General features: G+C 41.2%; 1 protein-coding gene and 1 pseudogene across 2 annotated transcripts in view; both read left to right on the top strand.

The window, feature by feature from the left end:
• RMND1 (required for meiotic nuclear division 1 homolog) overlaps positions 1–26,427 on the top strand; it is a 45,310-nt gene that overhangs the window by 6,374 nt on the left and 12,509 nt on the right. For both annotated transcript variants that reach the window (XM_060616909.3, XM_060616910.3), the window contains 8 exons: positions 9,934–10,042; positions 11,802–11,877; positions 15,295–15,334; positions 17,253–17,353; positions 20,259–20,365; positions 21,272–21,336; positions 22,047–22,123; positions 24,476–24,596. In XM_060616909.3, the coding sequence (XP_060472892.2) occupies positions 9,934–10,042; positions 11,802–11,877; positions 15,295–15,334; positions 17,253–17,353; positions 20,259–20,365; positions 21,272–21,336; positions 22,047–22,123; positions 24,476–24,596 (696 nt within the window). The remainder of the gene's footprint in view (positions 1–9,933; positions 10,043–11,801; positions 11,878–15,294; positions 15,335–17,252; positions 17,354–20,258; positions 20,366–21,271; positions 21,337–22,046; positions 22,124–24,475; positions 24,597–26,427) is intronic.
• On the top strand, positions 17,064–17,188 carry LOC144616474 (U4 spliceosomal RNA; annotated as a pseudogene).

The following is a 26,427-nucleotide window of genomic DNA, read 5'->3' as shown; positions in this document are numbered from 1 at the left end:
GCACTGTAATCGAGTGCCCGCTGCGCCACAGCCTTGCTGTGAACGTAAGAGATCTGGCAGCAAGGGCTTTGAAGTCTGATAGTAAAACCTGTGACATCCAAAGGGAATCAGCATCTTCATTTTAGGAATCGATAATACATAGAGGGGCACCTGGGTGGCTCAGTTGGTTAAGCATCTGACTCTTGATTTTAGCTCAGGTCTTGATCTTGAGGTCATGAGTTCAAGCTCCACGTTGGCCTCCACGCTGGGTGTGAAGGCTACTTAAGTGATAATAATAATAATACATATAAAGGCAAAAATAGGCAATTAAATATAAAAATATAATTTATGAAAAGATTAGTTATTGGCCTAAGGAAACTTTGAGAAAAAAGACTACTGTTAAGTCCAGTGTTGGAATGGTGTTATAAAAAACACCCATTAAACAAAATCAAACTGTAGAAATTCTTCATCAAATTTAAAAACAAAAAACAAAAAACGGGCGCCTGAGTAGCTCAGTCAGTTGAGCGCCCAGCTTCAGCTTAGGACATGATCTCACAGTTTGTGAGTTCGAGCCCCACATCAGGCTCGTGCTGTCAGTGCAGGGCAGGCTTCAGATCCTCTGTCCTCTCTGCCCCTCTTCCATTATGTATGTGCGTGAGCGCGCGCGCGCTCTCTCTCTCAAACATTTAAAAATAATTTTTTAACATTTTCAGTAGCTATGCAGACAGGTAAGCATTCATTAGCCTGTGGTAACTGTATGGGATGGGGTAGTGAAATGACAGAAAATGGGTATAGTCAGAAGACAGTGAGAGGTTTTTGCTTTTCTGGCCTTTAAGGGTTGAAGAGGGTGTTTTTATTTACTGTTAGAGGTTTATGAGAATTTTTCAGATACAACTGCATTTCCCTTCTACATGATAAATACTATTTAAGGTTAAGATCAAGCCCTTTGCTAACTTTTATACCTTGTATAGTACCCAGAACTGTGTCTTATATGTAACAAATACTTATTAAATTAGAAAGGAGAGAAGAGAGGCAAAGGGATCTTTCATGTCTATGGTCATCAACGTTAAAAATGAGAATTGAGAATATTTAAAACAATCAGGCCTTCTGAATCTTTCAGAAAACAGGTTAGAATGTCAGTCTTAAAATCTTGATTCTGAGTAGACCCTGAGCATGTTTAATTTGTGTGTGTGGCGGGGGGGGGGGGGGGGGGTTTGTTGTTGTTGTTTTTACTGCATAGTTCACTTCCTTCAAAAAGGTTGATAGACCTTCACTACTGATCCTCAGGTTATGACATTAGGATTGATTCATGATTTTTGCTTTGGATTCTAGCTTTGTTTATTTCTACTTTACTTTTAGCTTTTTTTATTTATTTTGAGAGAGAGCGTGCAAGCGAGCAGAGGGGCAGAGAGAGAGAATCCCAAGCAGGCCGACGTGGAGCCTGACACGGGGCTTGAACCTACAAACCATGAGATCATGACCTGAGCTGAAACCAAGCATCGGATACTTAACCAACTGAGCCACCCAGGGGCCCCACAGGTCCTGATTTTTTAATTGTATTGTTTAGCTTTGTGATCATTTGGGAAATGCAGTATTTAAGTGACAGATGACATGAAGTGTAAAAACCTGAATTCATGGCAGATCCAAGAAAGAGGAAGATCTGAGGGTCTGGGTGGCTCAGTCGGTTAAGCGTCCGACTTCGGCTCAGGTGACAATCTCACAGTTTGTAAGTTCGAGCCCCGCGTCGAGCTCTGTGCCCACAGCTCGGAGCCTGGAGCCTGCTTCGGACTGTGTGTCTCCCTCTCTCTCTGCCCCTCCCCCATTCTCGCCCTGTCTGTCTCTCAAAAATAAATGAATGTTAAAAAAAAAAATTAGAAAAAAAGAGGAAGATCTCCATTTTGTCTTTTGTAACACCTAGCAGCACAGAGAATAGTCTTTTTTTTTTTTTTTCTTTTTAGAGTGTGAGCAGGGCAGAGGGGCAGAGGGAGAGAATCACAAGCAGGCTCCATGTTCAGTACAGAGCCCGATACAGGGTTTGATCCCACAACCCTGGGATCGTGACCTGAGCCAAAATCAGAAGTTGGATGTTCAACCAATTGAGCCACCCAGGTGCCCCAGTAATCAAGTTTCTTAATGAAGAGGATGATACGGTCAGAGGTGTCACTTTTTTTTTTTTTTTTTATTGGTTGTAAACTCTCAAAGAGACATTATTTCTTCGGGCTGTCCTTCGACTTGGAGGCAATTTTCTTTTTTTTTTTTTTTTTTCAACTTTTTAAATTTATTTTTGGGACAGAGAGAGAGACAGAGCATGAACGGGGGAGGGGCAGAGAGAGAGGGAGACACAGAATCGGAAACAGACTCCAGGCTCCGAGCCATCAGCCCAGAGCCTGACGCGGGCCTCGAAGTCACGGACCGCGAGATCGTGACCTGGCTGAAGTCAGACGCTTAACCGACTGCGCCACCCAGGCGCCCCGTTGGAGGCAATTTTCTTGAATTCGTTATTATTTTTTTTTTTTTGAGGATATTTTTTCTGCTTCCAGGAAAGGATTTGAAGTAGATCTTCAAAATTTAATGTAGTTTTAAATGAGATAATGAAAGTATTACATTTGAAATGGAGCAAACAATTGACATGAACAGAGAAATAACTGTTACCTGGTATGAATAATCTAGGTGAACATTTAGTTCTGAGAAGCCCAGTGGTTAAAGAAGGGAATCCTCCTGGGTTATACTTTTTTTGTTCTTTAACGGGGGAAAAAAAAAACTTAAAAATGTTTTATGAGGAACTATGGTTTTCTATCACCAAATTTAAGGAGTCATATAGTGCTGGGTTCTTAGACACAAGATATTATGTAACATAATAGGCGTGACCTCAGATGCAGTTTTGCAAAAACAGAAGCAGCATGTGGTCTCTCTGAAGAGCACAGGGAAATAATAGAAAATCTTATGTTTCTAAAAGCATTTATTTTTTCTTTAGTAACGTCGACACCCAATGTGGGGCTCGGCCTCATGACCCTGAGATCAAGAGTGTGTGCTCTTCCCAGGAAGCCAGCCAGGCCCCCCCTTGGAACATCATTTCTGATGATCTTACTCTTCATGGGCGAGCGCAGTCTTGAAGTGTGGCTAGGTCCTGTATCCCCAGGGCCGAAGACTGGCTTTTATCTGCCCCACATGGAGGGCCACCGCATTTCCACGTGGGCATCCTGGGGCTGGGGAGTCCCTAGTGGTGGGATAGCCCTTTCTCCCACTCTGGACACAGACAGGAAGGACTCTGCTTTGCACCAGAGAGCAGGTGTGCTTTGTCTCATTCCCCCCACGTGCTCCTGACTCGCCCTCTTTCCTGTGCCACACAGCAAGCTCCCAGAATTGACTGAGTGAGGTTAGTCACTACCCGCTGTACTAGAATCGACTCTTTACCTGGTGTCACTTGCAGAGATCGTAACGTACTAAGATGTTCAGCCCACTTGCCGTTGGCTCGTAGTTTATCTTGGCAGCAACAGTGTTCCTTGTTGGTGCGTCTCATCTCAGGAAGAGGATGCTAGAGGACGACAGCCACTGCTCTGATCAGCATGGAGACGGGCACGTCCTTGTACTGCAGAGTTAACTAGTGGGTTGTTACTAATCGATGGGTTTTTTTGTTTTTTGGGGGTTTTTTTAGCGAGATATAATAGAAAGCATCAGAATGCATTAATCGTGGTAGAAATGAATACTGTTTCGTGAAATTTTTGTGTCACGTGTTGGTATGTGTGCCCACGTGCATCTGTGTACTGTGTGTACAGAAGGCTTTTTCGCTGTGGGATGGAGTCAAGAAACTTAAAAGCGAAAGCATTGTCCTGCTGACGTAAAACGTATCTGTGTTGTATAACTTTTATCTACGGTCTATACATAACAGGAAAACATGCATTTTTCTTTTCGTATTTAGAGGCAACATTACAGTAATGCATTACTCTTCTTCAGTACTAGAACGTGAATAAAAATAAGCTTTCTTTTTTAAGAAAAGTGTTCCATCAGAGCATGTGATGCACTGAAGCGAGGATCGTATATAGATTTCTAGCCCCATCTGCTGGAACATGTTTTCTGTGGCCAGCAAAACAAAACACATATTGAAACACTGTGGCTTTCTTGGCTTTCGGTTTTAGGTTTTTGGTTTTTTTTAACATTTTAAAATATAAAGGCCTACATTTAAGTGTTAAATCGAGTAAGTGTTTGAGGTTGGTTTGGCACATCTACGTAAGAACAAGTTGTTGATCCCTGTCCTAAAGCCTGAAATTTGTGCTCTCACTATATATATGATTCATTATAAAAATCCAGAAAAAGACGTATGAAAACGGAAGCTTCTCACAATATAACAATATAATTAATACGGAAAAAACGGGACTACAACACACTCCGTGGGCCTCTTTCGCTTTACCAAATGGATTTCAGGGCAATCTTGAAACTTAAAGCAAAGAAAAAAAAAAAAAAAGAAACTTATAGCAAAGGATATAAACCTAAAAAAAGATTGATCTAACAAATCAATCTGGAAAACTTTGTAAATCATTTATTAATGGAAAAAGCCATAACTTACAGAGAGAGTGAGTCCCAGAAGGCTTAAGGATACAGAAAGTAGTGTGGCAAGCCGTGTAAGTTTATGTGATGCTGGCCAGAACTTTGAGCCAAACTAAACAGGAGACAGGGAAAGAAGGAAAGGTGACAATCTTCAGAAAGTCTGCAAAAATCCTTGGAATGGCTAAGTAAAAACAGATTGTGTTTAAAAATTTATTTATAATTTTTTGGAACTCAGAATGTATTTTCTCATGGAAGTAGTGACTGAATGCACTTGAGTGCACGATAGTATGTGTTTTTAGCACGGACGAGTCTGATCAGCAACGAATGATGGTGAGGCAGGCAGGGACCTAGCGGGTGGGAGGGGCTGCGTGGGCTGGAGAACTGGGACCACCTCCTCAGCTTTAGTGAATAATATATTCATTAGTTGAATTATTTCTATTCCTAATTATATTCTTTCCTAATTATATTCTATTCCAATTATATTCAATAGTTGATTATTGCCAGATCTTCCACTTGGTCAGATCTCGGTGGAAATCTGGCTTTTGTGTGAAACCTCAATTTGTTGTTGAGGATGAATTCAAATGTTAAAAGCACTATATGGTCAGGGTGCCTGGGAGACTCCGTTCAGTGTCTGACTTTGGGCTCATTTCATGACCTCATGGCTTGTGAGTTCGAGCCCTGCATCAGGCTCACTGCTGTCAGCACAGAGCCGTCTTCATATCCTCTGTCCCCACCTCCATCCCCCACCCGTTCCCCCCCCCCCCCCCCGCCGCAATGCTTTCTCTCAAGAATGAATAAACATTGAAAAAAAAAAAACACTATATGGGTCAACTTTAAAAAAACATTTTTTTTAATGTTTATTCATTTTTGAGAGAGAGACAGAGTGTGAGTAGGGGAGGGTCAGAGAGAGAGGGAGACACAGAATCCGAAGCAGGCTCCAGGCTCCGAGCTGTCAGCACAGAGCCCGAAGGGGGGCCAGAACCCACAAGCCACGAGATCATGACCTGAGCTGAAGTCGGACGCTTAACCGACTGAGCCACCCAGGTGCCCCAAATGTGGGTCAACTTTTGAGTTGGATAGTTCTCTGAGCTGCCAGTTTACAATTCTGATTCTAGAACAGGTGGCTTCTGCCCTTTTCAGTACAGTTACGGGAAGATCCTCTACTGGAATAGTTCTTGGACTGAGGCCCCCTTATCTCCTCATCTTTTCTTTTTTGTGACTCCTCCTGCTCTTCTCGCTACAGCCCAGACAAAGTGTGTCAGCTGTAGTAGTCACACAAGTAATTCTGACATCCAACCTAATATCCTGTGATTTTGCTTAGTGAGTTTCAGTAAATTTGTTGGGTCTCCTGCCAAACACAGCCTGCCCACTGTGGCCTTACCTGGCTCCTGTTGGCAGGATTCCTTTCTTTCATGCAGCTTAATCTCATGTCCTCTCAGCTCTTTCTAACTCCATGAAGCCTTAAAAGAACAGATAGGGTTAGCATTTCTAAGCCTTATGCACATAACTGATTTCCTGTACTCCAGTAACTATCTATACTCTGGCTGTGGATCCCTATGATCTGTGTATCAGCATGTGCTTACCTTCATAGTGACTCTGGGAACCCGCTGATCAGTTACCCATCTGTAAAAGGAGGGGTATGACATTTATCCTCACTTTCAACAATTTCTGCTTGTCTGACTTGCCTTTTTTTTTTTTTTTTCTAATTGAGATAAAATCATTTTGCTGATGAGTGGACATTTGGTTGATTTTAGGTTTTTCAGTTTGTGTGTTTCTTCGGGGACTCTGTTTATTCCTCTGCTGCTTTAAAAAAAAATTTTTTTTAATGTTTATTCATTTTTGAGAAACAGAGACAGAGCATGAGCCCGGGAGGGCAGAGAGAGGGGGAGACCCAGAATCCGAAGCAGGCTCCAGGCTCCGAGCTGTCAGCACAGAATCTGACATGGGGCTCGAACTCACGCACCGTGAGATCATGACCTGAGCTGAAGTCAGACACTCAGCTGAGTTAGCCACCCAGGTGCCCCTACTGCTTTTTAAATCACACATTAGAGTGGCACCTGGGTGGCTCAGTCAGTTAAGAGTCCGACTTCGGCTCAGGTCATGATCTCACGGTGCAGGGGTTCGAGCCCCGCATCAGGCTCTGTGCTGACCGCTCAGAGCCAGGAGCCTGTTTCGGATTCTGTGTCTCCCTCTCTCTGCCCCTCCCCTGCTCATACTCTGTGTCTCTCCCTCTCAAAAATAAACATTAAAAAAAATTAAATCACACATTAGAATGGCATAACAGATTGAAGAAAAGGCAGGGCAGGCTTAAGCCATTTCTTGACTTTAGGGCCAGGAGTTAGGTAACAGAAGTGGGAGGAGGAAAGGAATCAATATACTACTTTTCTGAAATTTTGTAGTAGGAGCATAACAGAAAGGGAGAGAGTTTAATGGTGACATGAGTAACTCCTAAGAGTAAATTCTGATTCAGTGACTCCTAAGCCTCTCTTAACCAGCGGTGGGTCAGACACCAAACGTATCAAATGGCCGTAGAATCACTCGTTCTGATCAGAAATATAAAACTGTGAACATATGAAAATTCAGATGTAAATTACTTGATACACTTGTTCACCTCCCATAAATTTTGATGATTTAAACATACCCATACACACGGTAAGAACAACTATAATCTAACCGTGATTGACCATTTGTTTGTGCTAGCCATGGTTCTGAGCACTTGACATTCATCAGCTTGTCTAAACGTCACAGCAGTCCTCTAAGTAGACATTTTGTCATTCTGATTTTCTTTTAACTTTTTTTTTTTTCTTTATCTTTGACAATGATTTTACTTTGGTAGAATTTGAGAATACATTTCGTTTTCATTGTATTGACTTTTATAGTTACTCTCCATTAGTGGTCAGGTTAAACTGATTTTAAATTTACTAAAGGAATATGAAATTTGACTTATGTCCTTTAAGATTGATACAATCTTAAGTAATAGTAGTTCAAGTGATACTTTGATGGCAAAAATCGTGAAGATGGCATTGACTGAGGTTTATTGCCTTCCCATCAGGTCTGTGTTGGCGGGGGACTGGGGAAGAGGAGCTAGTTGGAAGTTCCAGCCCTAACTTGGTTCTGCTATGGGCACCAACTGGGGAGAATCAAATAATAAAATTTACAAACATTCCTTTCCTCTGGTATTTTCTAATCATTTCTTTATCCAATGAATTCCTCAGGACTGTTGGGGAGTCTTGTAGACAGATTAATGGAGTTGGGAAGGAGAGTGAATTTAATGGGAAACCTATGCTTCCCGCCCTATTCAATTGCCTCTTACGAACCAGATGTGGCTGGTGCAGGTAGTATAGTGGGGAGACATCCAGAGGGAGAAATGGACACGTCTGTGCATTTCCCACTCTCTGAGTCCCTGATCCTACTCTGTAGTCTGTGATTTGGGGGTCCTCCAACATTTCCAAGCTGTTGCATCTTCACATTTAATATTTTTGTGGGAAACGAATGGGACCAAAGTTTTAGGACACACGGGATGTGGTTGCTAATTTCTCTTGGAGGGATTTGCGGTGAGGGTACAACGTGGCTGGAAGGGGGTTTCTGAAACTTATGTTTCTACCTGATTTTACCTTATAGGTCAACAATTCATGTCTAAATACGTGGTTGGTGGGGATAAATCCTAACAGGGCGAAATTTAGTCCCAAAGTCCTGGTAATACAAAACAGACTAAACCATTTCGGCCCCCAAGAACACCCGGCCTCTGTCCCCTACCGTACCCTTCTGGCGAGTTTGCTGGCGTCCCAAACCATTCCCGCATGAGGTCACTCTGCCAAGTCACGTGCTCGAGCCCGTGGGAACGCCACATCGCCAGCCGCACCCCTCCACCCCCATCCTGTCCACGCGACCCGGCCTCTCTTTTAACTTTTTTTTAATGTTTATTCATTTTTGAGAGACAGATGAGACAGAACGTGTGTGGGGGAGGGGCAGAGAAGGAGACACAGAATCCGAAGCAGGCTCCAGGCCCTGAGCTGTCAGCACAGAGCCCGATGCGGGGCTTGAACTCATGGACTGTGAGATCATGACCTGAGCTGAAGTCGGGTGCTTAACCTACTGAGCCACTCAGGCACACCTGTCATTCTGATTTAAAAAAAAAAAAAAAAAAAAGTTATTCTGTGAACTCTTTAAGGCCTGTGTCAATAGCTTTTGAACTTTATTGACTTCATCCCCTAGTGAGGAATGTATTTTACCTAACACATACATAGATATAAATGACAGAAAACTCGATAAAGTAACATTTACCCTTACTATGAATGACGCACTGTAATGTTTTCTATTTTATTGAATTTAATTTTTTTAATTATTTTTTTTTAGCATTTATTAATTTTTGAGACAGAGCATGAACAGGGGAGGGGCAGAGAGAGAGGGAGACACAGAATCTGAGACGGGCTCCAGGCTCTGAGCTGTCAGCACAGCTCACGGACCGTGAGATCATGACCTGAGCCGAAGTCGGACGCTTAACCGACTGAGCCACGCAGGTGCCCCTTTAATTTTTTTTTTTAAGCTGGTTTGGGCCAACCAGATCGGTAGCAGGATTCATGGATGGTTGTGGCTTACAGTTTGACAAAAGTGCTGTGCCATACTGCTCCCTGTGTGTGCACTGTGCAGACATAGGCCACTCAGATACACAGAATTTTTTGTTTAATACTAACCAGAGTAAAAAGTGCTGTACTTCATTTATAGATTTAAAGTAATCTCTGGGGGAGCCTGGGTGGCTCAGTGGGTTAAGTGTCTGACTCTTGGTTTCAGCTCAGGCCATGATCTTACGGTTCCTAAGTTCAAGCCCTGCATGGGGCTCCAAGCTGATAACGCAGAGTCTGCTTGGGATTCTCTCTCTCACCTTCTTTCTCTGCCCCTCCCCTGCTTGTGCTCTCACTTGCTCTCTCTCAAAATAAATAAAAACTTTAAAAAAAAAACAACAACAATCTCTGCTGTAAAGGTTAGCAGCAAATTATCAAATGACCTTAAAATAATAATGTTTGTGAAAAAGTCACAGCAACTCAGGTTTGGAGAGACTGTAAATATCACGGCACTCGGGCCTATATTGTGCCTTAATCCTCTCTGTAACTTTGTTTTAGTCTGTGTTTGCAACAGTACCACCAGGGAGGGGGCAGTTCTGTTTTCTGGAGAGCCCACTCCACCTTTTTGGTGGCTGGCGGAAGAAAGTCCTTTCACGGATTGGGCTGAACTCTATCTCCCTTTAGCTTCTTTTTCTTCACTCTCAGCATATGCCTTGTATGAACCTTTGAGACGTTTGACAAAAACTCTCGAGTGCTTGCTTTGCAAAATGGAGTCCCCGAAGGCAATAGCCATCACAGACACTTCAACCTCTTGGTAACCCATGTCGTGCCGATCTTGCCGAAACAGGACCTGATGCACTGCACAGCGTTTGCAACTGCAGACGAGTATCATCTTGGAACTCTCTCTCAAGATCTGGCCTCCCACGGATATGTTGAAGTAACAAGCTTGCCTAGAGGTACATCTTGAACCTGGGCCAAATATGTTAAAATGTATCAGAAAATAGTTTTCCTGTGATACATCGTAAATATTCATTTGTTTACGCTCCATTTTCTATTTAAAGGATCTATCACAAAAAATGATGTTGAATCTCTTTATACAAATGACAAAGATAAGAAACTAAAATGTATTTACAGAGAACTTTTAGTTCTCAGATTAAAATCAGTGTGATTTTTTAAGATTTACTTATAGGATCACTGTGACTTGGGATAATCAAAGGCCATGCACTTCATTTCTGTCGCATAAAAAAGTTGTTTTATTCTTACAGAAAGGCCATACAATTGATAGAAATAATTAGGGAGAGCCTTTAAAGAAAAATTTACCAGTATAATTCAGTACTTTCAAACTAACAAAATTAGCTAAAAGAGGAATACAAATCATATTAAAAAAGAGAATCAAAATAAACTTAACAGGATTTTAGGATAGTATCCCGAAAGATTCTTAAAAAAAAAAAAATAGCCTGTTTTATAGTAAAAAATAAGTAACTTAAAACACTCTGATGGAAGTTCATAAATTTACCACAAAGAAGCAATAATAGGTTGAAAACCTCCCTGCTACATAGAAGATTCTTCAAAGAGTCATTGACCCCATAAGAAACACTTGAAATGCCACTGTGCTCTTCTTTGGTGATCGGAACAGACTCTTTGTGCTGTTTGATGGCAGAAACAAACATAATTGGGGAAAACAGAGCTCTGTCCGGAGCCCCGAAGATAAAAAATTTTCCAGGTGTATCCTTGGCTGATCCCAAAAGTTGTCAGCAGGGTGACCTGTGCATTGCACTGTGGGGGACTTCTTGTCCCAGTCCTGTGCCCTGGGTCTTTTCCATTGCATTTATGTTGCTCTTGGCTACGTAGGTGAACTTTGCCCTCTGGAGGATATAGTGCTTAGGGATGTTAGAGCTGACCCAAAAAAGGTAGTTTGGATTTGGTCTTTAATCCGAACACCCCGTTCCCCAACCTCTACCAGGAGCTCTGAAGCTTTGTGGGTCCTAATTTTAAGTTAAGAAATTATATATAACTTTTTACATATAGGAGTGTACTTATTAATTGATACATTAAAATATGTTTATAATTTATGTTATAGAATATTTGTATACTTAGAAATATTAAGTGTACTAATATATACTTATTGATAACATGTATATTAACATATATTTAATAATACGTACAAGGTTAAAATACTTAGCTATAGGTGGCGGTGGCTACAGTGGTCGTTCTCATGGTTAACTCTGAGCCCACATTTTGAAACGGTCATTATCTTTGTGTCTATACGTTTTCTGTTGTCCCACATTTCACATGATTTAAATCCATCAAAATGAGTACTTTGAGAATATTAAAATCATATTAATAACATCATATTTAAAGGAAGAGAATTTTGTAAACAATGTAATTCCTGAAACTTGGTTGTATTGAAACTAAGACTTCAATAATTATTAACTGGACTAATGATTACTGAGTGAAAATGGTTGTCAGTGAGTGGTTTTAAATAGTACTAATAATAGTGCCTCAGGTGTTTTGTAAAAGTAATTTTTTATGGTCTTTTCCTTTTCACATATTAAATATTTTCAGAAACCTAAAAAAGATGGGCAGAATGTTATAGAACACTCAATGGCTTATGAAGGAATGATCATACGTACTTTATTAAAAGTTTCTAGGTGACTCATAAACCTTGGGTCACTTTATGGTGGTAGCTTTTCACTCATTTATTTTATATGACAGATGCAGCAAATATTTTGGTGATGGGTGTGGAACATTCTGCGAAAGAAGGTGATCCTGGAACAATATTCTTCTTCAGGTAAGACAAGAGAACAGCTCTACTGGGAGATGGGCTTGTGGTCAGACACTGGTCTTTAAACTTGAGGGTGCACCTCCTCCCTTAATAGTAAATGCGTTCAAAATTTACCTGTGATTTAAACTTCTCCTTTAATTGTTATTTCATCTAGGAGACTTTGTCAGCTTTAGGAATTTTCTGGTGAAGTCTCTTATGAAACAGTTTTTTCATGGCTTGCCTTTGTCTGTAAATCTGGATTTTTGCTCACTAAGAATACAGAGAAGTACCTTGCCTTCCATTCATCTTCAGTGCCCCTTATCAGACTCATGCTACTACTCTGCTGTCTTTTCTTCTTTTTTCCTCCTTCTGTAGCTCTTTGGTTAAAGTTTTAGACCACCTTACCTCTCCAGAGACTTTAGCCTGGGACCCTGACTCACATATAGTTATTCATTTTATTTAAAGGGGTTTTTTTTCTTTTTTTTAATATTTACTTATTTTTGAGACAGAGAGCATGAGCAGGGAAGGGGCAGAGAGAGAGAGAGGGAGACACAGAATGTGAAGCAGGCTCCAGACTCAGAGCTGTCAGCACAGAGCCTGACGTGGGGCTCAAACTCATGGACCATGAGATTATGACCTGAGCTGAAGTCGGACACTCAACCGACTGAGCCACCCAGGTGCCGCTTAAAGGTTGTTTTAATACCAAATTGTCCAGAGTTGCTGAGTGAGAATGGTTATGATAATAGGAACCACTGAAAATAATTTCATATTATCCCCACAGCTCTTAAAGAAGGTCTGTTATTCTCATTTTGCAGCTGAGGAAACTGAGGGTGAGAGGGATTAAGGGGATTACCCACAGTCATGGGACTGTTCTGTGTAGAACAGAAACACAAGGAACATCTATAAGAACCCAAACTTTGATGAAATGTCTGTGATACCAGTCTTCGTAGTTGGTAACTGGAGCTCCAGCTTGGTTCCTGTCAATGCCTTACCTTCCTTCTTTTTTTTTTTTAGTTTTTTTTAATCTTTATTTATTTTTGAGAGAGAGAGAGCATGTGAGCAGGGAGGAGCAGAGAGAGAGGGAGACACAGAATCCGAAGCAGGCTCCAGGCTCCGAGCTGTCAGCACAGAGCCCGATGTGGGGCTCAAACCCATGAACTGTGAGATCACGACCTGACCCGAAGTCAGACGTTTAACCGACTGAGCCACCCAGGTGCCCCTTTACCTTCCTTTTTTATGTATGTTTAAGTTATCTCTACACCCATCATTCAGCTTGAACTTAACTCCGAGACCAAGAGTTGTGCATTCTACTGACTGAGCCAGCCAGGTGGCTGAACCTTACCTTCCTTTATTAAGTAACTTAGGAGATAATCAAGAGTTCAACATTTGGTCCAAGTAGAATAGCATCCCCTTTGACTCAGGTGAGGAATTTGGTTGTCTGAGGGCCTCTAGATCGGCACCATCCAGTGGAAATACAATGCAAGCCACAAATGCAAGCCCCGTATGTAATGATACATTTTCTAGTAGCCACATGTTTAAAAGTTGAAAAAAAAAAGATTTACTTTTGAACACCGGTAACAATATATATTGTGCAAAATTAATTTTAATAATGTATTTTATTTAACCCAGCATGTGTACAATGCTGTCATTTCAGCATGTAATCAGTCAGTAATTAATGAGATTTTTACACTCTTCATACTAAGCCTTTGAAACCCAGTGTGTGTTGTACATTTCCAGCATCTCTCAGCGTGGACCGGGCACATTTCAAGTGCTCAGTAGCTCGCATGGCCTGAGACCGCACCGCACAGCACAGCTCCAAAAGAGGGGCGCTCTTCCCAGCCCCTCTCATCTGCCTGGAGGGGCTGCTCTGAACTGCTAATACTCTGGCTGTGGCTTAAGGGGCAATCGCATCCACCTTCTGTCCCCTCCACCGGCTGGTGGCCGCAGCTTGCTGCCCGACCCCCTGCCTGCCATCTCACCCCACCGCCAGTCTGTGGGCAGGATCGTTTTTTCTCATCACTACACTCTCCTGCCAGAAATTCTGCGGAGCTTGACCAGACTCCTGTCATGGCACAAGATTGGCTCCTCCCTGCCTCTCCGACCTGATTGCCCAGTACTTGCCCATGTCCACAACCGCACTGCAGACAACTAGCTGTTTGTTCTGAGATGTTGCCCTGCTCCCTCACGCCTTCTGCCTGAGCCCAGGGTGTTCCCTCGGCCGTATCGCCGCCTCTCGTTTGCTCCTTCGGCTAGCCCTGCTCATCCGTGGGAACTGTTCCCTCCCGTGTACGTCTCAGCGCGTGCCCTGCATACCTCTCAGGGCACTCACCACGTGGGGCTGCAGCTGGAGGCCTGTCGGTCGGCCTTTTCTAAGTTGGGAGTTCCGTGAGGGTAGGAACCAGACCATACTCATCTTGGTATCCCAGATGCTAAGCCCAGACACACACGTAGGCTAAGCACTTCGCTTAAGAAGTACTTGAAGAATGAGGGGTGCCTGGGTGGCTCAGTCGGCTGGGTGATTTCGGCTCAGGGCATGATCTCACAGTTCGTGGGACCAAGTCCCACATCGGGCTCTGGGCTGACGGCATGGAGCCTGCTTGGGATTCTCTCTTTCCTCTCTCTCTGCCCCTCTCCTGCTCATGCACACACATGCACGCTCTCTCAAAATAAACAAAAAAATATTTTCTTAAATTAGAAAAAAAAAAGGAAATGTTTGAAGAATGGTAGGAAGCCACCATATTTTTACCTGCCTTTCAATTCCACCTTTCCTTCCTCCAGGAAGAAAAGAGCCATACCTTTCTCTCTCTCTCTCTTGCTCTCACTCTGGCTCTCTTTTTATTTACTACCAAAAATAGCTCAGTGTGTCAGACTTCAGGAATCGAAACAAGTTAGACCTTAAATTCTTTCAAAGCCAGAACTAGGTCCAGAGGCCTCCTGTGGCTTCACTGTTGTCCAAGTGCTGTAAGGATGGGTGGCATTATTCTGTGGGCACTCTTAGCCATCTTTGGCTTTAATTTATATCAGTCTCTTCATTCCACAACTATTAAAAGCATGATCCTTTATTCTTTTCCTATAGCAGAATCTGCCTAATGAGAGCTAAGACGGGTCTCAAAAATTTCCTTATTCTGATTTCTGTACATCAGAATTGAACCAGGTATGAAACAGTTCAGATCCATGAAATTATATAGTATTAAAATAAGAGTTATTTATTCTGCAAACCATGTGAGAAATCATGAATTTGGGGGAGCTCAGGTTGTATCAAAAGCTCAATAATAGCTCTTTTGTTTTAGCAAATCATCTAGGGACCATAATGTCAAATAAGTAATCACATTTGTAAAAATTGCCTTTGGGATATATTCTAGAAGCTACCTAAGCATGGCTTTACGTATGGCCTTAACGTATTCCACTGTTAACTTAATTGATTCTTTTATTCTTTTAAATCAGAGAAGGAGCTGCTGTGTTCTGGAATGTGAAAGACAAAACTGTAAGTATATATAAAGTATAAAAGTGTAAAATTTTTTCTGAGAAAAAAATTGTTAATTGTTAATTGTAATTGTTAATTGTCAGTAATCTGAGCCACTGGAAGATAAATTAACAGAAAATCCACAGCTTACTTGCTCTGCATTATGTGATTGATGCTAGCACATTTGTCTTCTAAAATGATTATATTTTGGCTTATAAGTTTCCTCCATTTTCCATCCTCTGGGCTTATAGTAATTTGTGAAGAATTAGAACAGCCTAGCTACAACGCAGACAGAAAGAAGTTAGTTACACTTTGTACATGATAATCTACAAAGTGAATCACAGTTCACTGGCATTTGACTGCACTAAGGTCTTACCTCAGATCAAGTTTTCTAGAACTTTCTCACTCACAGGAAACAGTTTCTTCATTATCTCGATCACAGTTTGTTTACTATAACCTTCTTAGAGGTAGTTTGATAATACAGATCAAAGCTTTATATTTAACTCAACAAAGTTTTACATTTAGAATGTTATCCAGAGGAAGTAATTGCATTTATGCACGATAAGTGATGTACAGAAATGTTCATCGGCGTTCTGTTTACAGTAGCAAAATGAGAAATAACCGAAGTACGTAATGGTAGGAAGTTTGTCAGATACCTCCCTGGGTGATACCGCAGTTCTTAAAAATTATGTAGAAAAATATCTGTTCCTAGGAAATTGCCTAATTAAATTTAAGAAGCAGATTATAAAATATAACCATTATAATATCAGGGCTAGTTAAAAAAAAATATGCCTCATAAAATCCCACTTTTACTAAAAGGAAATACACCCCCACTAAACACACACACACACACACACACGGCGGTGGTAAGGTGGGGTTTCCTGAAGAAAAGGAAATATAAATGACTAATAAATATAAGAAAAATTGGCTGTTTGAAGTGGCAGAAATGTAAAAGGCTGGTAATACCCAGTATTTTTTAAGAATGCTCTGCTGAGGACACCTGGGTGGCTCAGTCGGTTAAGTATCTGACTCTTGATCTCAGCTCAGGTCTTGACCTCCGGATCATGAGTTTAAGTCCCACTTTGGGCTCTGTGCTGGGCATGAAGCTTATTTCAAAAAAAAAAAAAAAAATGTTTTCTTAAATGTTTAGATTCTAAAATTGGAAAAACCGTTTTAGAGAGCAGTTTAGCAATATTTATCAAAATAGTAAGTGTGCATGTCTTTTGATCTAGCAATTCCTGAGGACATACCCCCATCAGACCACAAAGATACATAAGGGTGGTGCATTTGCAACCTTGTAATAGTGTCTCAAGAGTAGGAATAATCTGTGGAGGGACATTGAGGAAGGTTAAATAAATTGCGGTTTCTGCATTAAGGAGAGTAGCATTGAACATGTTTACATGCATAGTATGATCTAATTTTATATAAAAAAAACACATATTTTTAAAAGTCTGGAAGGATATGCAGCAAATTAGGGTTTTCTTTGGGGATTAAGAATTCAGGAGAGCAGAGAGAGATTATTACTTTATACCTTTATGTTGTTTAAATTTTTATAAGTATGGGACTTACACATTTTTAAAAAGATTTCACAGATACAAACCATAAAACTCGTGGTTTTCTTTCGGTTGTGGAACGTGATAATTTTAATTTTCTTTATGCTAATGTGTTTTCTAAATGTGAAGACAAGTTAATATTCCAATGAGTTTAATATCACAACAAATTTGCCTTTTCCTTAAAAACTAATCAGAAGAGCTTTGCACAGTGGCAGTGAGTGGCCAGTGAGGTTTATCCGAGGCATGATTATTGCTAAGTAAAAACTAAACAGAAGAAATGTCACCAAACGTAATGACAAATGTTATAACCCTTAACACTATGACACAGTTTTGTACGGAGAGAATCGGGTATAATTTCAGGTTACTTACTTTTCATTTTCTTCTAGATGAAGCATGTGATGCAAGTCTTAGAAAAACATGAAATCCAGCCCTATGAAATCGCACTGGTGCACTGGGAGAATGAAGAGCTTAACTACATCAAAACAGAGTGAGCAACATTTTATCACGTTTACAAAAAGGCCACTTGGAATTACTAGACTGGAAGCAGTGGAGACAAGAAACAACTTACACATTTGGAGACTCATTTTAAGACAAAAAGTTACTGGTACAGATACAAAGCCTAAACGATATAATAAATATTCGTAGGTAAACATAATTTTTTTTTTTAATTTTTTTTTTTAATGTTTATTTATTTTTGAGACAGAGAGAGACAGAGCATGAACAGGTGAGGAGCAGAGAGAGAGGGAGACACAGAATCTGAAACAGGCTTCAGGCTCTGAGCTGTCAGCACAGAGCCCGACGCGGGGCTCGAACTCACGGACCGTGAGATCATGACCTGAGCCGAAGTCGGATGCTTAACCGACCAAGCCACCCAGGCGCCCCCATAATTTTTTTAACTTGTCAGGCTACACGTAGTGGAGGGGCGCCGAGGTGGCCCAGTTGGTTAAGCGTCCGACAACAGCTCAGGTCATGATCTCACGGTTCGTGGGTTCGAGCCCTGTGTCCGGCTTTGTGCTGTCAGCTCGGAGCCTGGAGCCTGCTTCGGATTCTGTGCCTTCTTCTCTCTCTGCCCCTCCCCTGCTTGTGCTCTGTCTCTCTGTCTCTCAGAAATAAATATTAAAAAAAAAAAAAAAACAAGTGGATAGCATAACCTTCCTCAGAAGTACTATGCCTTCATCAGAAAGAACCTATCAGGTTATTATAGTAAAGGTACTCATGAGTAAGTCCATTTTTTTCCCTGTTGGTTTTGAGTTTGGACGAGGGTGTGAATTAAGAGAATTACTTATAGAAATGGGGGTGTCTGCAGGAGGTGGGGGCCTGACAGCATCCTCAGAGAAGATGAGTGGGTAGGCAACGTACCAGCTGATTTTCCTGTCTCAGCAAGCAGGGAAACATGAAAAGATGTCAGAACAGAGAAAAAGGCTGTGTGAACAGGATTGAAAGGCCTGGAGTTACCTGTCTAGTGGAATATGGAGAAAGAATCCTGTGTATTAGAGGAAGCGATGAAAGCAGAGCTTTAGGAAAATTGGAAGAGACACCAGCAAGCCTTAGAAAGACCAGATGGGATCAGAGCTAAGTAATAATAGCCGGCAAAGGTGAACTACTCGCCCTGTGCCCAGCACTGTTCTAAGTGCTTTCCACGCTTCCTTTCATGTATCCTGACAAAAACCCTCCAAATGACGTTAACTAGTTTTCGGGACGAGGTTCAGAGATGTTTTGTCCTGCCCAAGGGCACCGGACCAGTGAGTGAGGGCCTGGGCCCAGAGTGGATGCACTTGAAAGTGAGGACGTGAACCTGAGAGACACAACAGACGAAGAACTAATTGAATTTTATTAATTTTATTTTTATTTTTATTTTTTTTAATTTTTTTAACCTTTATTGATTTTTTTTGAGACAGAGAGAGAGAGAGCATGAACAGGGGAGGTTCAGAGAGAGATGGAGACACAGAATCTGAAATAGGCTCCAAGCTCTGAGCTGTCAGCACAGAGCCCGACCTGGGGCTTGAACTCACCGACTGTGAGATCATGACCTGAGCTGAAGTCAGACACACAACCGACTGAGCCACCGAGGAGCCCTAGAATTTTATTAATTTGAGGGGCGCCTGGGTGACTCAGTTGCGTGTCCGACTTCAGCTCAGGTCATGATCTCAGGGTTCAAGAGTTCAGGCCCCACTTCGGGCCATCAGGCTCTATGCTGACGGCTCAGACCCTGGAGCCTGCTTTGGGTTCTGTGTCTCCCTCTCTCTGCCCTTCCCCGACTTGGGCGCGTGCACATGTGTGCGCTCATGTGTTCTCTCTCTGAAATAAACATTAAAAAAATTTTTTTAAAGAATTGTATTAATTTTTATTATTAAGCACTTGGTCTTGTGGTTATGGTTCCCACGAACTTCCCTTCTGTGCTCTACTTCCCTATCAAACCGTTCCTTACTAGGCACCGACAGACATGTGTGCCCCTGTGCGCGCACACGCACACGTGTGCACAGGTATTACCTTACGGTCTGTGGAGGAGTGAAATCCCCAACTGGGATCTCTTTGGATCCCAGATTCCGTAATTGGGTTTTGTCAATAAGTTGTTTGGTGAGTCCTGCCAGTGATTCCAGCTCTTGGCTGCCTTGTGCGGTGCTGTGACATTGGCCGAGCTCCTTCATTAAAGCATCCTTTCGACTCTGCTTTCTTGTCTTTTCTTTCTCCCTCCACCTGAGCTTGTCAGCAGATTCTGCCTCGCTGCCCTCCCGTCAGGCCTCCTTGTCCACCGCTTTGTCTGTCTCTTGCCTCCCATCCTCTGTGATGGTTTACCCTCTTCTTTTCCTGTTTGCTTGTGACACGTATGTTCCCAAATTCCCACCCTTTCGTCACTTCCCAGCCCCCCCAAAATCCTCACATGTAACCTCAGGTTTTCACCGCTTCCCCATCTCCCTCGCCCTTCCCACCCTGTCAGTGTGATTTTAGATCACAGTCTGTGTGTATGAGCAGCCTTTTATCAGTTAGCAATTTATTGTGATCATTGTATTCCCTTTCTACGAAATATCAAAACATGCTTGCTGATTTTTGCTCTGTGGACTTCATATAAATGAACCATTCTCCTATTGAACGTTTATTTTTTTTCCTAGTTTTTTACTGTTAAACATTTAACCATAAAAGTTTTTCGTACACAGATCTTCCTTTGCATTTTTTATTATTTCCTTAGGATAAATTCCTAGAAATGGAATTACTTGGATCAAAGGATATAAGAACATTTATAAGACTCTTGGTTTAAATTGCCAAAATGACCTCTAGAAAGAGTGTAAAGTGACTTTTTCAAAATAAAAAAATTGAAGAAGAAAGAATGAAAAAAAATTAAAGTGCTTTTTAAGATTTATACCTTTTTTTTTTTTTTAATTTTCTTCTCACAGGGGACAGTCAAAACTTCATAGAGGGGAAATCAGGTTAAATTCGGAGCTAGATTTAGATGACGCCATTCTAGAGAAATTTGCTTTCTCAAATGCTCTTTGTCTTTCAGGTAAGTTATTGCTACTTATCCGAGAATATGTTGCATAGTTTTCATTTCATCAAAGGAAGCTTAACCATTTAGTAAGGATTTAGGCATGTTTCACAGAACACTCGGCAAAGCTTTAGCATTTCTTTTCCTTCCAAGAGAAAAGAACGTATAGTACGTAGGGAACAGAGTATCTGCTGAGGCTACTCATTCTTTATTAATTCTTTCAATAAAGCTTGCCCTCTCCAAAAATATTTTTTGTGGTATTGTTTTTCCCTTTGCGTCCCTCTCTTCTTCTATGTGGTCGTTACTCTCAGGTTGTCTGTAATCCGGGCAGAGAAAGCCCGCTGTGACTGGGCGCAGGCCTCTGTAGAAAAGTGCACCCAGTTCCTCACGGGAGTGGGACAGAGAGCCACAGTGGCTCTCAGTTTTTTCTGGAAGATCCATGCACCTGAATAAAACTAGAAGTTCTCTGAGAGATTTGCAGCCATGCCTGGCATGGCCTGTCCACCGCTGTGGCTGGCTTGGCCTGTCCACTGCTCCCGGAGTCTTCGGGGACTCGTGAGCTTTACACACTGCCCCGAGAAGAGTAGGGGGCCCGCAGGATGGCCAGGAAGGCCTGGGTCCTGCCCCCTCTGCACAGCCACACTTCCCTTCAGGGTGGACCTCCTAGTCCTGGGTTTCTGAGATCCAGTGTTAGAAAGTCAGGAATTCTGCCAGGTGTCACTTTGGTCTGCCAGCATGGCAGAGCGCTCAGTGCTCCCCTGTATGATGGTAACTATTCTTAAGTTTCAGTGTCACATTGTTAACACATGTGCTTCTTAAACTTGGCTGCAATGGTGGTACAGGTCCTGTGCAATTCATTATGCGTTTTGTAGAAATAGGAGTATGATGATAAAAAAAAAGTTTCATTGTTATTTTTTTCCCCAGTGAAACTGGCTATTTGGGAGGCATCACTGGACAAATTTGTTGAGTCTATTCAGTCAATTCCAGAGGTAATTATATCAATGTTATGATTGTTTTCAAGGATTGATTTCTGTTTGGGAAAAATACAAATTTCCCACCCAACAATATATTTAGGAGTACAATAAAGTAGTAACAAACACTAGAAAACCTACACTGAATTTAAGCAAAAACAGAACACTCGTTACATATAAAATAAAAAAATTTTATGCTGTTTTTTTTGTTTTTTGTTTTTTGTTTTTGTTTTTACTTTTTAAAACTTAAAAGTCTAATTACTTTCTTCTGATGGTGTAGTAATTTTAATGTAACTGTGTTTTTTGAGAAGTGAGCTCTGTCCCCTCTAAGGAGTAGGATTATGACCAGTTTTCTTGATTGAAAAGTGTTTTGCTGAATTATGAGACAAATAGTGGCTTGAAAAATACGTGTAAAGTTATATCAAAATACACTAACACTCATGTTTACTGTGATTTTGTTTTTTACTTGAATGAATAATTGAATTATTCTTAGGGTAAGAGGCCCTGCTTTCTCAGTAAGAGGTTAGGAATGTAGATCCTAGAGGTGGGACAAGGGAGTGTAAAATTTCTACTTAATAAGATTTTGAAATTTCAAAGAGAAATGATTGAGAGTGGCATCCAAGACAGTCATTTACGTGGAGTCAGTGACTGCTTTAGAATGTGCTGTTTGGTCCTTGTTGGAGAGATATACATGTATGTACGAATGTATTTTTTTCCCTCCCAAATAGGCTTTAAAAGCTGGGAAGAAAGTGAAACTATCTCATCAAGAAGTTATGCAGAAAATGGGTGAACTCTTTGCCCTGAGGTAGAATTTTCTCTGTAAATAAAGTAATTTATGTATTTAACAGTCTGAAGGAAACACTCCTGTAATTGTAGAATAAAAAACAACCACGTACCCTTATGGGAATTGCAGCTATATTTATCTCCTGGATAAATAAGCAGGCAGAACCCTCCCGGTCAGGAGCCCTGGGGCTACATCAGGGACCGCACTGCATGAGGTTCTGCATGTGCACAGAGATCCTGATCCATCCACAGTCAACCTGCGTACGGGGCACAGGAGATGTTCTCTGTAGGGAGAAAGGCATATTCTAGAATTTGGGTGACAGGAATTCTCAGGAAAACCATCTTACTGCATCTAGAGAGCATAACGCTAAGCAAACTAAAGCTAGTCAGAGAAAGACAAATACCGTATGATTTCACTCATTTGTGGAATTTAGGAGACAAGACAAATGAACAGAGGACAGAAAGACACAAACCAAAAAACAGACTCTAACTGTAGAGAACAGATGGTTGCCAGAGAGGAGCTGGGTGAGGGGATTGAGAGTACACTTACGATGAGCGCAGAGCAACGTATAGAATTGTTGAGTCACCGTATTGTACACCTAATATACCATTACAAATTACGTTGGAATTAAAATATATTTATTTTATAAATATTATAAATACTATTTTAAAGTAAATAATATATTTTACTTTAATTCCTATGTATGCAGGAAACAGAGACAAGTACTGCCAGTTAAACTATGATACGATGCTTTTTTATCACAGAATTAACATTTACACCGAAATGACTTTTAGCCTTACTTGGGTGTAGATTCCGTCGCATTCCCTCTTGGGCGTACATAAAAAGGAAGCATACGGGAAATGAAAGCAATGGCCACTAAGTCACACCTGCCGCCCGTAAGACATCATTTTTTAAAGATGCCTTCTGTTTTCAGAGATGGGAAAGAACTGGATCTTAAAATTGACAAAATGCATCAATGCATCATTTTAAATAAGTTTCTGGAAAGGTTTCCCGTTTATTTCATCTTTGTCATTCTCCCAGGATTCATGGAATGAAACACCCTGAATCCTGGCCTTATTCTCACCAGGCAGTGGTGTTTTGTCCCTCAGAGTATATGGCATGAGCTACTCAAGATCGTTGTATGTAGTTTGAGAGCTGTTTTCCACATTTTCCGTAGAGATCGGCTTGGAGAGAAGTGCTCCAGGATTTCATCACCTGTGCATTTCTCATAGCTCAGGGGCCCTTATTCAGGAAGCCAGCAAAATAAAAGCCCACTCATCGGGAGCATCCGGGCAGCGCATGTGAAGCCTTGAGTTTTCCAAGAAGTGGGGTAGAGAGATTCTTCTATCCTCTTCTCTGGTAACAGAAGCAGAATTTGATACAGCAGATTATAATAGTATCAGAACTCAGAAGTTAGAGTTAAATATATTTAGGTTTGTGAGCAGTTTCTATAGAGTCCTACTGTCCTTATCCTAAGTTTTCTTCTCTATAATAGAAGTGCTTGTGTGTTAGTAAAAGGAACATGGTAAATCTCTGATAGATACGTGGCAAGTTACATTGGGTGAAAACTTAAATCCAAATTATGTATAGTATTATCCAGTTTGTAAAACAAACAAAAATAAATATTCATCTTTATCTTGATATGTATCGTACTACAAATATATGTTTATATGTGCACACGCATACATGAATGTATGCACAGGAAAGGTCTGGAAGGACACAGCAAAGCATTCGCAGGGCCTAAAGGATTTGAGTTATGTTTTAGGGTAAGAGGGCTGACTACTGTTTTCTGAGTTCTTCTCTAGGGCTTTTCTTTTTTATAGCGAATAACCATTTATGTGTTATTTCTATGCCTTAAATTTTCATTTAAAAGTAAGCTTAGGGCTCCTATGCAAAAAGGTAGATATTGAAGGATGTGTGTGTGTATACTTGTCCAGTGTTTGCACAAACACTGGAAGAATAAAGCTAACATTGGTTACCCGTTATGGGTGGGAGAAAAGGAAAGAGGGATAAGAATAGGAGTGAGATTTGCCAGTGTACCTTTTCTGTCATTTTTAAGCCACATGATTACCTAGCCACAAAAAAAAAAAAGTGTATATATTGTAAAAATTTTTAATGAAAACAGAAAAAAGCTCAGAATGAAAGCAAAATGAGGGGATTTTTTTTCTAATTACTTCATAAATAATATTAAAGATTGAGGTAATTTGGTTGCAGATTTTGAAGTTCTTATGTAAATTTTTTTTTATTTACGTGTTTCTCAGAAACACAGCATTAACAAATGTTTTCATAAAGTACTAGGTAAAAAGAAATAAAGTAGAGACTGTGATTTTTCATTCAAGGTAAAAAAAGTTTTATAATTTCTGTTTTTTTAAGACACCGTATAAACTTGAGTTCAGACTTCTTGATCACTCCCGATTTCTACTGGGACAGAGAAAACCTGGAACAACTTTATGATAAAACTTGTCAGTTCCTTAGCATTGCTCGTAGAGTTAAGGTATGTATTTTATGCTTTCACTGAGAAAGACACAACACTGTTTATAATTTGTGTGACTGTGTGAAGAGAAATTTGAAATTTAAGTAAATGTGTTTCACTGTTTGGGAGAAATACCTTGTTTGACTTGTATTCAGATCTCCAGATTTCCCCTTCCCCATCTGCTGTGCACAGTTTCCAGAAATTTTCTTTATTGCATCAAAGGAAATTCTGATACTTGCTCTGCGGACTAGATGAGATAAGTGAGAGTTTGGAGGCCTCCCTTTCCAAGCTCTCATCAAGTCTCAAGCAAGAGTTCTTGGGTCCCAGAACTGTGTTGGTGGCAGCAAGAAAAGAAATGAATTCAAGAAAGAACCTTCCAAGACAAATCAAGTAATTGATAATGGGAGGCCAGGGAAAGGGAAGAGTCAAGGATGACTGATGTTTGCCTGCGAGTGCCCGGTAGAAACATGGCAGTACCTAGACAGGTGGGGTCAAGGGGAGTGGAGGAGTGAAATTTAAGATATGTTGAGGGGCACCTAGGTGGCTCAGTTGGTTAAGCGTCCAACTCTTGATTGTGGCTCAGGTCATGATATCATGGTTTGTGAGACTGAGGCCTGAGTTGGGCTCTGCACTGACAGCCTGGAGCCTGCTTGGCTCTGTCTCCCTCTCTCTCTGCCCCTCCCCATGTACACGCACTTGCTGTCTCTCTCTCTCTCTCTCTCTCTCAAAGTAAATACACTTTAAAAAAAAAAAAAAGATACATTGAGAGTACGGGGCAAGAAGCCATCCAGTGAGAACCATCACGTAAGCATTTAGAAGCAAAATGAAGCAAAACTGAGAAGACCTAGGCATCAAGAGAATGATGGGATGGGTGGAGGTGGTCATGATAGAGAGAAACGACGTGGGGAAGGAGGGTGAAAAAGAAAATGGATGTTTTGCGACATACGCACGTAGTTCTGTGACCTTTAATTACATTGACGTCCACGTGACCACGTGGTGCGGGGATGCAGAGCTGTTGTGTCACCAGAGATCTTGTGCTGCCCCTTCTGGTCACACCGCCTCCCCTCCCCCACCATCCCTAACCCCTGCCCGTGAGTGATCTAGTCTCCGGAATTTTGTCATTTTGAAAATGTTACATGAATAGAATCGCACGGCGTGCGACTTTTAAAACTGTTTTCACTGAGCATAATGCCTTTGTGATCCATCCGAGTTGTTGCCTGTATCAGTCCCTGCCCTCCTGTGCATTCCTTAAAACATTTTTGGGGATTCCATTTTGGTTTATCTATCTCTGTATTTTTTACTGTGTCTCTCAGCACAGATATTTAGTGGTTGTTCTAGATACTATATTATACATACATAGCTTATCAGTCTGCTGGTTTTGACATTTGACTAGAGTAAGTCAGGTGTAGAAATCTACCACCCTTTGCATCCCTTTACCCTCCACCATTTACAGTACCATTGTCTTAACTGTTCCGCAGACATTGTGACAACTCCATCGGTGTTACAATTTTTGCTTCAGCCGTCGAATGTAATTTAGAAAACTCAGGAGAAGGAAATTCTATTGCATTTACCTCTATTTTTGTTCTTTCTGTTGTTCTTTTTTTCCTTCGTGATGTTCCAAGATTTCTTTTAGTCTTTTCCATTTCACAAACATTCTTTAGTTATTCCTTTAGGATAAGTCTGCAGAAACAGACCCTCCTAGTTTTCCTTCATGTGAGACTGTCTCAGTAACCCCCCCCCACTCCGCCGCCCCCAGCTCTAGGGTTCTGGGGTTACTGTTCTCTGTCAGCACCCAAAAACTGCCATGGTACCTAGTTCCGAGCTGCTTGGTTTCTGATGAGAAAGCCCGAAT

This window comes from Panthera onca, chromosome B2 (assembly GCF_046562875.1).
Source record: "Panthera onca isolate mPanOnc1 chromosome B2, mPanOnc1 haplotype 2, whole genome shotgun sequence".
Taxonomy (NCBI): Eukaryota; Metazoa; Chordata; class Mammalia; order Carnivora; family Felidae; genus Panthera; species Panthera onca.
This window is presented reverse-complemented; position numbering and strand designations above follow the sequence as displayed.